Source organism: Ptychodera flava, chromosome 5, assembly GCF_041260155.1.
Source record: "Ptychodera flava strain L36383 chromosome 5, AS_Pfla_20210202, whole genome shotgun sequence".
Taxonomy (NCBI): domain Eukaryota; kingdom Metazoa; phylum Hemichordata; class Enteropneusta; family Ptychoderidae; genus Ptychodera; species Ptychodera flava.
In genome coordinates this window covers 7,664,625-7,681,681 of record NC_091932.1, presented here as the reverse complement: position 1 = coordinate 7,681,681, position 17,057 = coordinate 7,664,625, and the positions used below count along the sequence as shown (strand labels likewise).

General features: G+C 34.5%; 1 protein-coding gene across 2 annotated transcripts; it reads right to left on the bottom strand.

Annotated features, from left to right (window-relative positions):
- Positions 1–701: 701 nt before the first annotated feature.
- Positions 702–17,040, bottom strand: LOC139132900 (sperm microtubule associated protein 2-like). Of its 2 annotated transcripts, none has more exons than XM_070699255.1 (5): positions 16,953–17,040; positions 16,487–16,553; positions 12,293–12,354; positions 5,304–5,370; positions 702–4,580 (listed from the first exon to the last, which is right to left on the bottom strand). In XM_070699255.1, the coding sequence occupies exons 1-5, from the start codon at positions 17,023–17,025 to the stop codon at positions 4,010–4,012; spliced, it is 840 nt and encodes a 279-aa protein (XP_070555356.1). In that variant the 5' UTR covers positions 17,026–17,040; the 3' UTR covers positions 702–4,009. The 2 variants fall into 2 exon arrangements, with proteins under 2 accessions (XP_070555356.1, XP_070555357.1); XM_070699256.1 differs by lacking the exon at positions 16,953–17,040 and adding an exon at positions 16,645–16,756.
- Between the last annotated feature and the right edge of the window lie 17 nt (positions 17,041–17,057).

Genomic DNA, 17,057 nt, shown 5'->3' with positions numbered 1-17,057 from the left:
ACAATACACTTCATTTTATATGTTAATGAGTATCTATATTTTCAATAAAAATTTGACAATATAATATATGGTCTTCTGCAAGATCAAACACCGGTATCTGTTACTAGAAACATTTCTCAGTCAAATCCGATGAGTCAAGACAGGCCATGCATACATAAACATCATCCATTAAAGTTCAAACATTGCTTGTTATAGGGAGAAATTAAATCACTTTATCCCAAGATTACCCTGTGTGTCTTGCCTGTAGATCTTGAACTTTCCTTTAGGGCGGAACATGTCTTGAAGACAGATATTTGAACTCTTAAACTTTTACAATTCTCCTCCTTTGCCACTTGTGGGTATTCATTTTGAAGCTCAAGGAGTAGTTAAAAATTTCACCACTTTATTTTTTTGAATCCGAAATTCAATTTTTTCCTCAAAATGGCTGCCATTCCAGTTACGTTAATAACACAGGGATGTAGCCATTTTGAATTTCATATTTAAGTATTAATATATTGGTTATTTTTGTTTCTCTACACCTCTGATTTTTGTTCTTCATTTTAAAAATGAATGATTTAAAGTTTCCTTAGGCAAAAATTTGAGTCTGACTCTATTTGGAGGGGCAAACCAGCTCAATTTATCCAAGTTGTAGTTTGTCTTTGCCCAATATCTTCACAGAAAATTGAGAACAACATTGCTACATGTATTTAATTTTCTTAGTATGAATCGCTGCCCTACATCCTCTCCCGAAAAGCACAAAGTCAAGCAAAGCTCAGTATCCACCTGACAAACTTTTATCCAATAATTCAGAAAAACTTTACCCTTTTTCAGAAAAAAAACCATATTGCCTGAAAATTTATGCAGATCTCTTCCAGAAAATGACAGAATAACACAAATACCAATTGATAACACACCCTTATTCAGTATAAAAATCACTAACTCTATGGCATCACTCAGATTAAAAACACAATTGCACACAACAACAAAAAACAACAAAATTAATCTTATACATAATCCAAAGAAATATGCATTAATCTACAAATAACTTTTAAATGAGTCAAAATTCCATTTATTTCGGCCCTTCTCACCTTTTCCGTATTTGTACAATATTTTTAAATGAGCTGAAACGTAATCTCACCAATGTTTGTGTTACATTTTAACCTCACGTTTTGTTGATGTTGCACAAACTCTGTGACATATTCTGCTGGATTTTCACCCACCCGAACTGATGTGTTTATTCTCTGCCTGTTTTTCTAGATATTCCATATGTGCAGTATGATGACGGTGTCATTTTATAATCTTCTTTTGCTCCATGCACAGTCACAGCACTGCCATGATAAACTGAAATTTAGCTGCATTAAAATCTTGCGTGACACATAAAACTGAATAAATCACCATCTTTGTTGCTATTAGGCATTTTCCTGTAAAATGTACATTTTTTATCACTCAATTAGAAGTACCCTTTAGAATGAGTAGCTTTACTAGGTTGCTTGAAAAAAATTCCTTTCGACATTTCTATCTCCTGATGTAAAAAGGCAAATTTGGGGAATGAGAGTCAGAAAGTGAATGAATAGCTTTTTTCAAGTCGATAACAAAGTTGTGCTTGTTGATCTCAGATCTCAGATCTAAAATCATCTAAAGTAAAAGTGTACAGTGTTATAGATATTTACAATCATGTATTGAATGGAATATCAGCTACAACATTTCTGAATTATTGATGGAAAGTTTATATCTTGAAATGAAAGTAGTTTTAGAGAAGAATAATGACTACAAGGTCATGCATCATGTGTGTTTTCCAATGATACAATGTTTATACAAAGCATCTTGAATGTTAGATGGCTTGTTTTATGATTTAAGCTTCAGAAAATTATTGGAACATTTTGGATCTGGAGTTCACCATAAAATAGCATCATTGTCAAGAAAACGTACTTACCGGTATAATACATTACAAATCATTCCTGGAAACAGAGTTGTGCAGTTGTTACGTACAAAATGTTACATACAGTACAGAAAAAGATAAAAACAGCAGCTATTTAATCTAAAATCATAAGTTTGAAATTATTTTGAGAAGTCACACAGGACCCTTAACTCATCATCTCTCCTCTGGCATGCAAGATTTATCTGCTTCCTGATATTCTAAAGCTTAGAGAATGAAATATTTTTATTTTTGTTCCACCATTATGCAAGGTAATTCAAGTTGTGATGAAGGCAAAGAATTTTGCATATTTGGAGTAACCATTGATCTTTTGTCTGGAGACACATATTGATCAAATGTAATGCATATCCTAACCATTTAAATAATAATGACAAATTTCACTTTCTTTTCTCACTTTTGAAAAAAGTAGTCATATGAAAATACTTCTGCATCAAATGAATGACAAAATTACATTTTGATTTGGTGACAATAGCGTTAGAGTTACTAGAACTGGAACTTTTTAAGCAATCCTGTGAAGAGAAAAATCAAAATAACAGAAAACAAATTAGTACAGATGTTAAATTACAGGTACATGTACCTTCAGTGGAGATTCTGTTGTAACAGAAAATTACACTTTCAAGGAAAATTCACGCCAAGTCCAGGGTTTGAGATAATAAGGTGACTTTTGCATTACATCCATGAGGATATGTTCATTCAGAGAAGAACTGGGTTCAAAGTTCAAATGCAGGAATACAGAACAGGCTAGGTTATTTGCATATATTTGCATACCTCATTGAGCAAGCCAATGGAAGAGGGATACAACACTTCTGACATTTACATACCTGTACAATAGCCAATGGGATTGATTTTGACAGGGAACAGGCAAACCCTGCATGCCATATTAGGGAAGATGTGTCCATACTCATCAATCAAATAAAGACTGTAATGCTGATAAGAGGTAAAATGTTATCACAACAGAAAAACAAATTCATTCTAAAATCCATACAAGATATACTGTAAGAAGTTTCATTCAGATCTGCCGAAATTACTTTATTTTCACAGTGAAAATAAAGCATTGGCACGTAGTAACATATACTACATGCAGCACTCAAAATCTTATTTTGTAAATTCACAATTATTTTAAACTGGAATAGGTAATAGTGAAGCAATATAATACAAACACAAACACATGCAATTGTAGATATTATCCATTATTTTGTTTGTTTGTTTGTTTGCTGCGTCATTGACAGTGTGCTGTTTGTTTGTGGATTTTTTCAATAGAAGAAGTACCCCAGTTTGCTATCTACTCTGCGTCAAGCTATCTAGTCACATTTCCAGTCATATAACTCTATACAGCAAGTGTTTTTTTTTGTTGGCAACATCAAAGGTGAATAAATTACAACTGCAAAGATGTGAAGATTTTAGCACAAAGTATTGAAATCTTTTAATTCTCCGATCATAAAGTAACAATATTGCTTTGATCAAGTTTTAAAAGTTAACCTTGGAAGAATCATCCAAATCTGAGAAAATTGGCATATTGCTGTTGAACTTGATTGCAAAAGAAAGCTGCAGAGTATAAGTAAATTTACACTCAGAGAAATCTGTACTTTTTGAAGGAAGAAATTCTTTCAAATCAGCTTGCTGTAATGACAGGATATCAAACTATGAAAGTTTAAGTATCAAACAACTTTGGAGTTGTGTGACTCACAAATAATGATACTAATGTTGAGTCGTTAAAATCATCGACTGGGTGGGAGGCTTCTTCTATTTTCGGTGAGTGTTTTGTGAAAATTCTTATTTTAAACAAGTGACTGAATCTCAAGCTACATAGTAAGTGATAATGGCAGATAGTATTTAAGTGGACGGAAATTTTAACTTTTATTTTAAAAGTTTTGGCAGTTTCTCTTGGATACATTATTGTTCTCTGCTCTCCTAGGACAGGCAAGATTGTCAAAGACCAAGAGATCCACGCAAATGCATATCAAATAAACCAAAGGGGTGAGAGTTCTAAAAAGGAACTGCTAGTAAAAGTGACAGTCCTATGGAGAAGCAGGTATTCCAAGTATCGCCATTACCCCCTACTCTTATTTTTCTGAAACATTTTGGCTGTGCTGTCTATGGTCCCCCACCTGCGAGCACTTTCTTGGTTCGTACTTTTCTTGGAATGGGCAAAGCTAGCTCACCAATCCGAGGGGTTGGTCTCGCATTTCTTGCAGCAGGCGTAACCTTGTAAGGATCGTAGTTGTCGTACTTGCCCCGACTCTTAGGACGAGCTAGTTGCTGCAGCCTTATTGTAGCTAGAGCTTTCATGGCTGGTTCTGATACTGGCCATTGTATGGTCTTCTCAGGTTGAAACAAAGTATGGGTCACTTTCGCTTCAGACAGTGCTTCGAGGCGGGCACTTGCATGTGCATTCTTTGCAGCATTGGTTATTTCTTGTTGCCATTCATCGACATCCCATTCTCGGCTAGGTCTGATCTTCAAGGGAACATAGACTTTTGGAAGAGCAAGATGCGTCACCCTATCTGAGGCCTCAGCACTTTTGGCACCTGAGCTGACTGTAGTGTGTACTGGACGTTCAGTTTGGAACTCACGGTGTAATTTCTTGTGTTCACTGAGAACTTGAACTCTTTCTGATGCTGAGCCTTTCTGTGCTGATTTACTCACTGGCCATATCGGTGACGGTCTACCAATATCAAATCAAATAATTATTATCACTGAAAAATGGAGCATTTCATTTTGCAATGTTGGAATTAGAACTATGAAGGTTTGAGCTCCACAAATATCTCTCAATAGATAATGAAATCACTTGTATGTGTGGTTGACACTCCAGCATATAAATCATACTTCTATGAAAAAGTAAAGCTGAGTATTGCTATATTGCATTATTGCCTTTTGAGTGGAATTTTCACTGATTATGTGCAAACTATATGATATGCTAAGACACTCAAACAAAAGGAGCATTGAAACTTCAGAATCTTTGCGGAAACTTCACTTCTTAAAGGGCATTCAGCTGTAAACTTGAGATGTTTTTTCATTATTTTTGTTTTGAATGTCAATCACAATTTCTTGTTCTTATACTCCCAAAAGCATGTTGACACATCTGCTGTTTAATGTGTTGCCACCGCATCTCTACATGCAAAATGAACTGTTATTGTTTACATTTGAATTCTAGTCTGGACCAGAATTCACTTGTGAGCAATAAAAATTGCAGTTTACACATGTACAAGCTCATAGTTGACAAGCTAGATACTGTGTAATTCATTGTGCTTTGGGGAGTAGACCTAGAAACTGTAGTTGATATAAAAAATAAAAATGGTGCAAAAAAAGGTCACAGCTATAAACAACTTAGGCAAGAGGAAATACTGAAAGCAGACAAGCAGACATCATGACAAGCTTGGAAACTTACCTATCACCTTGATAGTGTTTTGATACATATTTGGAGTTAGCCAGTTCCTCCTGCCGGGGTGTTAGCACTGAAACAAGGAAAAGTAATAATGTATCTATCAATCAATAATCAATAGATAATCAATCAATTGACGAAGAAACCTGGTAAGTCTTTGGCAACAATCATGTATATGTGTGAGTATAAGAATATAATCATGTTATCATTCCAAGGTCATCTATACCACAAATTTAAATTTCTGCTTATTTTACAATTAAATTTTTTTTTCCGAAGTGTTATTGTAATTTTCCCCAAGATGTCCCAAAGTCTGGTTTCAAGCAGGTTAAAAATTTTATTGTTAACCACGGCAGCTTAGAAATTAGAAGCAGAAGAGTAAAGTATCACCAAATCTACAAAGATAGAGTGAAGGTGTTGTAACATTTAACCTGTTTTTTGTCACTTGACAATTTTTTCTCAATATCAGACCTGCACCACTGAATTGTGGGAAGTGTCAGTATCAGAAGGGGATGCCAAATAACTAATTTTATCAATATGTTCTGTTGTTTTGTCTGCTAAGTACACATATTTATTTATTTATTTATTTATTTGTTGGAACCCTTTTAAAGCAGGGGCTCACAAAAACAACAGGAGCAGCAAATTACACTGGGCACTGGAAATGAAAATAAAAACTTACAGAAGAGCTACATGTAGTTGAAAAAATCTAACAAAGAAAACAAGCCATTGTTATCAACTAAACCATATTGTTAGAGACTAAAGCTGAAAAGGAAATGTTAGTTAAAAATTTCTTCCTGCTATCTACTGGTATATTTGTTAAGAAACATCTGAAAAAGTTGTCAATTTCTTTGTACAGATCTTTCTTGTAATTCTTTGTAGAATCACCAAGGAAAAAACACATCAACTCCTTTTTTTCTCTGAAATCCTTGAGTAAGTTCAATTCGCTATTATTCAACAGCATTTCTTCAGTATCAGTCATTATCAGTCATGTCTCTCTGTTGAGAAATGATCACATTTGAAAAGAAAACATTCCAATGTCTCATTATCTTTTCCACAGCAAGGACATGTACAATCATCTTCATTGTTTTCCCACCTTCTCTTTTCATATTTCAGACCAAGAGTATATGATCTTGCTTTAAACTTTAATTGAGCACCCTTGAAATCATTGATAGATTTTAGATAATCTTCACATTGCAGCTTGTTTTAAATCTTTGATAGTGTGCTAGGGTAGATTTTTTGGTCATATTTTCTCTCCGTTCATTTTCATCTTAGTCAAGGACAATTTGTTTAATATTTTGATCAGTCAGCTGTCCAATGTTTGTTATATTTAAATTTGTCATTATGCCATTGACAGCTTTTGTCCAGTTCCAACACAACTTTTTTAGGTTGTGTTCGGCTCCATCGTTAATTAACTTCAGGTGATTAAAGACAAGTTTTGTCCACCTTGAATTATTTTATATCACAGAGTCTCTTAAAATATTTAAGTTTCATGATATCAAGTCTACTTCTCATAGTATTCCAACCAAGGTCACCAAGAATTGCTTCATTTGCTGTATGTCTGCATGCTTTTAGGAAGAATTTACCCACTAAGCGCTGCATTCTTTCAAGTCTTTCTATGTCAGTTGTGCATATTAATATTTGGGCTTTTTCATTTGTGGTACCTTGGTGAATAAGACTGCTACAGTCATGCAATTTACTCTCTCCAAAGCACGGATGCAGTGTTGATACAATGGCTATTGTACATAGTTATTACTATATTGAATAGATGCAAAGAAAGGACTCGAGAGCTGCTGGGAAACTTCAGCCTTTACTAAAATACAGATTGTTGCTCCCATTCTGGAGACATTCACAGATGGAATTTACCACAGAATGTAATGGCATCACGACCAGCATTGTCATTTTGACCCAAGGTCACTGCAGTTCTCTGTCCAAACAACTCTATTGATAATAATGGGGTTTGACCTGTGCAGTCACAGGTGACCTGGTCTATTGCAACAAGTCTATCAAAGGCGTTGTGGAGATGTATTTACATGGTGATCAAATGAACTCTAGAGTTACAGTGCAATACAATATACGCTCACTAAAACTCTTGATTCTCTGTCAGTGGCCTTTTTTTAATTACCAAAGACTCTCTATGGGCCTATTTAACTTATATCTGAATTACTCACATGCTTCAAGCATGCACACTATAATTGGCACTCTTCTCAAGAAGATTTTCTATAGAGCAATACGCTTTGATATGCAAAATAGAATGCCCTGATCCCAAGAAAGGCACTTTTCTATCTATTTTAGATTCATTTTACTGGAACTTGAGTCTTTTTTCAATGCTTATTGTCTCTTTCTACACCAACCACAGTCCCTCCACCCAACACACCCCTTAGGCATTTTTGCATCGTATGTACTGGGTTTATGTCTAAAGTGCACTGATTACATGACTTACAACAACTTTTTCCTAAGTTATACCTCTAAACAAACAAACTCCTAAACTTGGTTGACAATTGTTCACCATGTTCATCAATAAAACCATGCAGCTTCCATGTATGAAAATTGAATACAATGAGGATACGGGTGAGATAGTCTCATCAACACACTCAGGGACATCTTAAATTCTTTGGTTGTAATAAATACTGGTAATATATCTGCACAGTACTACAATGTTGTCAACACACACTACCAGGGGAATCAACAGGTGTCCCGAGTTAAAGGGGCCAGCCTGTATAACATCTTTATAATCACTTTAATTGCAACGTATTTATGTACTTTCCATCCAGAGAGTGATAATTTAACACTGAGAGTAGCAATGTAAACAATTGGTTGATAATTGTAGTTTCAAAATAAATTCATGGGTAACTTCCAACCTGTTGTACATTACGTTTTATTGACCATTATTTTACTATGACATATATGTGTCAACTATAGTTACAACCATACTTGAGTCAAAGTCAGCATTTTCAATCACTCTCAAGATTCATCTGTCTCCTATTTCAATGGATATAAATCTTTCTTTTCAAAGGAATAGGCTTAGGTTCACAATACTTTGCTGTTGTTCATTATCCTATGTTACAAATCTGAAATATTTTCCTTATCTATAAGTGGTTTTACAATGCCTCACACAAGGACAGGCCTGACTTGACATGAAATCTTCCACACTGCATGGTAAAACCAAGTAATATGGAAAAATTCACTGACTTCAGTAAAATTCCAACTATCAGTATACAAGTATGCATGTATCCCATTTCACTGCAGAATAGAGTATCATACAAAAACTGACAGGTTCAAACCACAATCTGATAATAAGACTGTAAGCTAAATGAAAATTTTTATTAATAGATGCATACTGTACTTGATATGAGCGTAAACCATTGGCAGATCGTCCATGTAGCCGACACGAACACGAAGTGTGTGTAATACCGGCTATCAAAAACTATGAAAATAGTAAAGAATGAGCTACAAAATCACTATCAGTTTTAAGTTGCAGGTAGAATAAGTCTGTGCCTTTGTAAAAAATACTAAAAAAATAGTAGAAAGTGAAGAACCAGCTGAAAGTTAGTTGAGGAGACCTTGACCGCATATCATTTGCATCTCATTGTCGGCTACATGGACTGTGTGCCAACCAATTAACCTCTCAAAACAAATGTTTATTTCTTTTTGATTTCCAATTTGAATACATACATGTAAATACAACACACAGCAACCTATGGACAAAAAATGATCAGAAAAATGGTGCTTGACTTCAGCAGTAGTTGTGCAAGTCTTATCTTTTCCATTGATTTATGGTGACCTTTTGTAAAGTTCACCCAACAGAGGAATTCCAAATGAGCACAAAGTAAACAGTTTAGTGTAGAGCTGACATAAATATGTTACAGCCTGGAAACTGTTTTGTCTGGTACTGACCTTTGACACGACTCAAAGACTCCAGTAATTGATTTCTTTTCAGCTGTCATACATTCATTTATTTGGTTGCCACAGCCTAAATACACTTTAGATTTCATTTTTACTGCAAAAGCAATAATTTGAGCCAATGCACAGAAATACTAAGATGAGATTATTGATTTATAATGTACAAAACAACATTGAAAATAAAATATCTTGAGTTCTGAAACAATAAATATTATTTGTTTATCCCCATAACTTTATTGACATTATCGGTCAAATGAATCAGTAAAGAAACATTAAAATTTTACTGTGACAATAAGATCAATATTAGCGTCTGCAATATACAATTTATTCAGGCATTATTATGCCAAACCGTATGAATAAAAATAGGCCCAAGAATATATTGGTAAATATTTTACCATATTTCTAAACAGAGTCAACCATTGATGACATGAATCACACAGGCTATGTTCACAAATGACTGGGCAATCTATCCACAAATAGCTTAACTGACTGATATTGACATTCCTCAGACACCAGGCATGAAACTTACCATTTGGAATTCAAACAATAAGCCATTGTTAAAAATGTTTCACTTTAGATTTCAAATTCTTATTGGAATAAACAATAGATGTTTTGAAATTGCATATTATAAGAGTAAATTTTAGTCGTTATTAATGCCAGATTGTTGGTTGAATCGCTCTGTTCCTAGGAAACGGTTATCCATGATACACAAGTCAGATTTAGTTTTAAAGAGCAAACACAATACTCTACTGTACAGAACCATATTAATAGACAAGTATATATTTTGACTGTTTCATATTCATATCCTAAATAAGAATTTATTTTTATTTTTTAAAGAAAATTAGTTTGCAGGTATCAGCACACATCAAGCTCATAGTAGTTGCCTTTCCATTTTCGTCCCTGTGTCCCTTCCATCACATAAACTGGTGTCTGAGTATCCTTCACTAACGAACAACATTAACACTGCAGCATACTCAAAACAGTTTCTCTCTTGCAAAATATTCATACTTACTACTGTAAAAACTACATTACACTCTTTCAATCAGACACTACTGTACCTCCTTTCAAAGGGAAACATTTCTCAGTAGGATTTGTTTCTGTTCATTGCGACTGACAGACATTCAAACTCTGTAGCATGATACATGGCTCAGATTAGATTTCATCTCTGACGTTTAAACTCCTGGTAGCATTGTAAGGTTAGCTTGATCCAATTGTTTTTTGGTATGGCTTAATTGGAACATATGTTGCAGGATATTATAAAACATGTTAAACAAGAAGGAGATCATAGGATTTTAAACACAAACCCTAGCATGTCATACCAAATTTTCCTGTGTACACAGGTGTATTTTACAGCGAATAATTCAATACATTATAGACATTTTCACCTGATGATGTATTGTTACTAAGCCTACCTGCATAGCAACAGTCAACAAACTACACCAAAGATTTTTCTTACACTTTTCTTACACTTTTAAGAGAACCAAAGAAAAAAAATCACTGTTGTTTCTTTTTTCTGCTTTCCTGATCTTGTTCCTAATTCATTCCTCAAAGGGAACATTTAGTCAGAAAATGAATTTCACTTTAATAAAGAATTTGAAACTTTGGTCCTGAATATGGACATTTTCTCAAATCTATAGATTAATTACTTAAAAATATTCTTGTCAAAAAACTAAGATATTTTTTCAGAGTTCAAAATTATGTATAAGCTGCTTCATCTAACCATCAACTTTTCAAAAACGTTACTGTACATCTCATAAATTTGTCATAAAATCTCTTTCGACAATAGCCTGGATATTTACTCCATCAAATTTGAATTAAATTTGAATAAATAATTTTTTAACCATGCATTTGTTGCACAGATTTTCAGGAAATGACAAACTGCCAGATTTTGTATTTGAAACTTCAAAACTGCCTTAATTCTTTTTGAATGTGTTGTTGGTGCTTGGCTTCTTGTCACTCCTCACCCAAATTTCCTGTATAAAACAGGGTCCCATATGTGCATGATAATGATGGGTTTGGGCTAAACCACGGTGGTGAAAGGTTCAATGAAATTCTGAGTTTATTGTTGAGAATAGTTTATCTACCCTTTTATTCCATGCCCTGCCAAATCAGCCAACCATAATACCTGAATCTCAATTACCGGGGTACAGGATTCTCTCAGCATTGTCTGTGAGTACAACTACTGTCCAATTAGCTTTTGTTGGATGGTGATGTAACATTTCATGCTGATCTGCGTATACCATGGCAGCTTGGCTGGATAGGGCTTGGCAATGTTGCTATGGGCAACAGCTACTTGTTGGACATGGACAAGGAGGGATGGATGGTAAGCAGATCCCGAGAACACACAAGCAAATACAATACATGTACGCCTACAGACTGTACATTGTATCCAAAATATTCAGTTGATTACATAAGCATTTAGTGACTATGTAGTCCATTCACTCCTGACAAGACTACAAAATCGCAGACTCATCATTCTACCTAAATGGGAAATGGTATGATCTGACTGAGTGTGCACTCTGTCATTCTTTCCATGTTAGCACAACAGTCTATTAGTTCAAACTGAATTTTGCCATTTTAGAACTGATACTCAATACAACCAAATCAATGGTGGTCAACAAGTTTCAATTTCACGATTTTCTTCAGAAATTCATTCCTTTGCTAAGTACTCTAATTTTTACTTTGCTCTGAGTACAGAAAAAATCATATACTCCATGAATACCAACTATGATAAGATAAAAAATATTCTTATTTCAAGATTATAGAGTTCAATATGAAGGATTGGTTATTGTGTGTGTTTGCATCAATTTATTGATGTTAGAATGTTTGCAGAAATGTCTACACGGAAATTAAAAATATGAATTTAATCAAAATGCCCAGACTTCAATTTGTTGCATTTTTTCAGCTGTAAGCAACATTTGCCAAAATATCCTTTGTGTACTCAACGATCACTTAAAACTTTCAAAAAATTTCAAAAAATAACACATCTTATTTGGAAAACATAAATACATGGAAGAGTGGCTGGAAACTATGGCAATTGCTTATGGTGTTACCATGACAACAGGCTGAGTAAGTGCTTTGATAATCAGCATACTTACCGAAAGCAGTTGTGCCACCATTGTTAGTCACAGGTGGTCTGTCTAGCCAGTACACAGACCGTCTGAAACAAACAGAAACAGACATTTAAGAAAAATATGTTTACATTATAAGGCTGTCCACTATAATGTGCACCGAGTGAAATGAAATGTACAAATTTAGACAAGGGGTGACTTTCTAAAAATATAATAACTGGAATTTGCAACATGTTTTCTCCATTATCATATTTTGTGTAGGTGCCATGATGATTATTCATTATTTGAAAGGAAAACCGTAATTATGTGTTTCACCAGATGTCACAGTTAGACAGCTCAGCAGAAGGCCTAAAGTCCTATACACATACTCAGTATACAGAACATACAATTCGTACATACAATAAATTACTGTTTTCGTAATTCCATTAGGCTGCCGCTCTTTGTACTAAATGCTTATGAAAAATATGACATGCAAAAAAGCACAACATTTCTTCTTGCAAAATTCAGTGCATTAACAAAATTCTACCTTTTTTACTAAAATACTGCTGCATTTTATACCTATCATCATTATTTCATCCCTTACATTTCAATATTCTTTCACAAAACACACAGAAAAGTAATGAACATTAATTTACTTTAAATATCTGATTAGTTGCCAGGGAAAGAAAGCAATTGAGATAAAATGTCAGTGACAACAGGGATCAACTCCCATTAAGATGTAATATGAGCAGGCAATTGATACAATTTGAACAGGTTAAAGGTAAATTGTAACAGCTTTTGTCTTTTGATACAATAACAATAACAAAGCCTTTGAATGTCGTCTGATTTATTCAGGAAAAAAGAACACCATACATTGGGAAACTGAGCAGGTGAAGCTGAAGCCTGTACTGACTTGAATTATTAATATTCTGATAAAATATTCATTTTTCCTTTCAGTTGTGTGGTTTGTGAGAATGCATGGTTACTGATTAACATTTAATATCTGGAAGGGCAAGTTAAGTGATGCTGCTAGGATGTTGTGATGATATTTTTCATAACAACACAAATGTATTTATAGAAAATTAAAACAAGGCTTTCTTGTTCTAAGTTTAAATGTCTTTTCTGTCAATGTTACATAAACCTCCTTGGCACGAAAACTCAATTGATTTGCTCAAGATGTATTAATGCAAATTCTGAGAAAAAACCAGCAGAAATCTGGAACTGTACTCCATGTTCCCTTATAACACAAACCTTATATAAAATTATAATAGACATTGAAACTTTGATGCATTGTTGAAAATCAGCTTTATAAATGAAGATTTAGGGGCTTTTAATCTAGATTTTGTTTCAAAAAGACCTTAGTATTACAGAGAAATTTATATGTAACCAATTGAGTATAGTGACGCAAATATATAAAACTGTTTGTTTATTATTACATTAATTATTTGCATTATAATGTTAATAGAAAAAAAGTTTACCCTCATTAAAGTTAACACTAATAGTCTGAAAACAAAATGTAACCATAGCAACAACGTTCTTGATAAAGAGTAATACATGTAACTTGATCCTTACTGACCTATAACACTTGGTGATAAAAAGACAGGATTTTCTGTGTCATTTACAAAGTATCCTAGCAACAGCACAGATTTAAGAGTCTTAAGCTTTGACGAATGTATCAGTTATACAATTATGTGGTTGTGAGTTGTATACTTTTTGATAGCTGTATGTGATATGAAGTCACAATCTATTGATAAACCTACATCCAACATGTTATATAATCCAACAATTGCACAGCACAGTGCTTGATATCCACCTAACTCCTAGATGAAGATTGTAATTTCAAAAAAACTGCAAAATGATCATTCTAAATTTATCATACAATTATCAAATTCTAACATGAAATGTTCTCACAAAATATTCCAGTGAAATATTCACTTCACTCTCCAATTTTGCAAACAGTTTAAAATGCTGTTTATTGACCTCAAAACCAATCTCCCCATCTTCTTGTACAAAAACCAGCCTGAGATGATAATCATTTCTTTCTAAGATAAAGTGGATTCCTAAATTTAACTGATCAAATGGCAAAGAGAAATGTGTTGGATAATTTGTGCCAGCTGATTATATGTCAGGTCTCTGTAAATTTGACAATCAAAAAAATCTTATTTACTCTTTGATTTTGCTGCAACATGAGTGGCTGCAGTTGACTTTACATTTAATTGCATTTGCATATTTGTGTACAATTCCATTTGTCATGTTACGATGTCTGTGAGTAACTATAATGTCTGCAAGAGAAACCATAGTAATTTTTAATATCTTCAGCAATGTAACATTTCACTGCTGCATAATTATTTCAAGTAGTTTGCACATTTCGCTGATCCAATTGGAGAAAGTTAATTAGCCATAATAAATTATAATGTTGACCCCTTAGAAACATAATATTTCTGAACAAGAATATGTAAATTGTAAATGGTTTAATATCAACAGTCATGATTTATATTTCCTCATCCTGACTTGTTTTATTGATAACCTGACTATTGAAAGAAAAAAGTACTCAGGTTTGAAAATCAGTAACTGAAGGGGCTATATTCTAACCGTTAAAAGCAAGAATATTTTAGAGTAACTCCAAAATAAATGATACAGGAATCAAGTACATTTTTGTACGTGTACAGAATATATACCCACTTCACTGTCTTGCGGTAAATCAAATGGCCATGACTACACACACATGTCAAATGTCACAAGGATTTGACGATAATAAAATACACACAGGTAGTGAGTGTTCTCTCTTTTGTATGATTTTTTTGTTGCAGTCTTGATGTCTTTTTCTGCTCTTACAATACCTGCATGTTAAATATTAACATTAACGCTGTGTTTTATTGAAAAATCAATAGATTTTATGGAAGTGTTTTTCCAACAAGTCAATAATGATGCATAGATCAATACAGTGTCAATGACACTGGCAGACTGGAGCAAACATTGGCTGCTGTGAGTCATGACATAGGTGCATTCCTCATACAAATGCTATCGTTGAATGTTGATTTTATTTGAACATAAAACTATGCAGGCTGATAAATAAAAAACAATAACAAAATAATGGTGATGAAATAAATTTTCTTTTTTCAACTTTCTGCAGAATTTCATGGTTGTGTCATTGTAGAGAAATCCTGTATTCTAAAGACATAATTTTAGTGACCAGGTCTGTTGATATATATATAATTCTTGCAAGTTGGATTGGCATTTGAAATTTTGCGGGTTTTTTTTATCTAAACAAATACTTTCGCCCATTATCCATGTGTGGAATACAGGTTGTGTCCATTCTTTGATCGTTCCGTAATCAAAGATTTCATTTTCAGTAAAGAACGCTAAGCACAGTAGCAGCTGCGTGGTTTATTCAGCGTGGATGTGTAGTTGCACAAACATGGCAAAGAAATGGAAAATGTTCTGCGGTATTTACCCTCGGTCCCTCAGCTATGCTCAGAAGAAAATGCGAACAAACACTTGAGGGGCTGCCGTTTACATTTCAGTCGTCCTGCGACAATACCTTCGGTTTTTAGAGTGTCTGGAATTCTTAATTTTGGAAATGCCTCCTCCGAAGAACAAAACATGTTGATGTTTTGGGATTTTTTTGCGAAAAGGGGACTAAACAGAGCAATCGTACTAAAAACGTCGGCCTGCCCTAAAGAATCGCTGTCTGCCAAAAATATTTTCTTCGTTCGGCTTCTGTATTTGTTTTGTCTAAAAATAAAGCCCTAGAGGCGTGTAATGGCAGGGTTACGTGGACAACGATGTTGACGTGTCAACTTAATGAAGTCCAACTTTGTTTATTAAAAAGCCATCAATCGGACGAAACGAGTTGTTTCTCCAGAAACCTGAGGGTGATTTCTGCATGCATGTAGTAAAATGCACGTCTTGAAAATGGCAAATTGCACCAATTTATCTATCTAGTCTATAGATTGGCGGGAGTCTTATCTGTTTACGTTCCTACTTGTCTATTGAACCATAGAACCATCTACTTGAATAGCGTTGACCTGTGCAAGGTGCATGTAGATTGAACTGGTGACGCACATGTTTAACGCTCTCAAACTCACATCTTTAGTTCCATTTATATCCAGAGAAAAAAATCTGCTGTGTTTTGAATGTACAAACTTTGATGAAAGAAACAATGTGCGACAACATTTACAAAAGAGGCTATTCTCAAACTTTCTGGTAAAAACTAAAAGTAAGCTCATGTTACGGCCTTACCTGTCTTCACGAAAAGTTGGCGGGAGTTGTTTAGGTCTTGCCAGGACGTCGATCCTGCGACCATTCGCTGAAAACAAAATGTCAACAATGTTATTAAAAACGGCGTCAACACGGGCGCATCTTGAATACAGACGGGAAGACGAACCAGGGATACCTACATTCTGTGGCTGTGGCCATGTCTGAATGGAGCACTGGTAATTCATTACATGCGCAAAGCCTTTTGTTTGACTTTGACTATGTCGTCAAGGAGGTTGCTATGCACGCTCTATAGTATTCGCTTCCGCATTCCATTGTTTGGTCATGAATATTCAAATTAACTTTCGTCTCAGAAGCCGGCCGGGCCGGGCTGTCTCACATTATTCACCCTGGAACCGACACAATTCTAGAACTAAAAAAAAAATGTGTAGTACGCTGTTTAAGTTTTGAAAAAGAATGTGTACTGTATTAATGTTTTCTGCCTCCTTACATTTTAAACTTGCTAACTCCGGAGCTCCGTAAGTGCGCGCATCGGCACGGCAGTCAGCCGCAACAGGTACCATGGGTCGGTCATCTCTCTTATGGCTTCTGATTG

Coding starts and splice junctions, on each gene's coding strand:
- LOC139132900 (XM_070699255.1), bottom strand. CDS start 17,025: ATGGTACCTGTTGCGGCTGACTGCCGTGCCGATGCGCGCACTTACGGA. Junction 16,554..16,952: donor GGAGTTAGCAAGTTTAAAAT/GTAAGGAGGCAG, acceptor TTTTGTTTTCAG/CGAATGGTCGCAGGATCGAC. Junction 4,581..5,303: donor AAACACTATCAAGGTGATAG/GTAAGTTTCCAA, acceptor TGATATTGGTAG/ACCGTCACCGATATGGCCAG.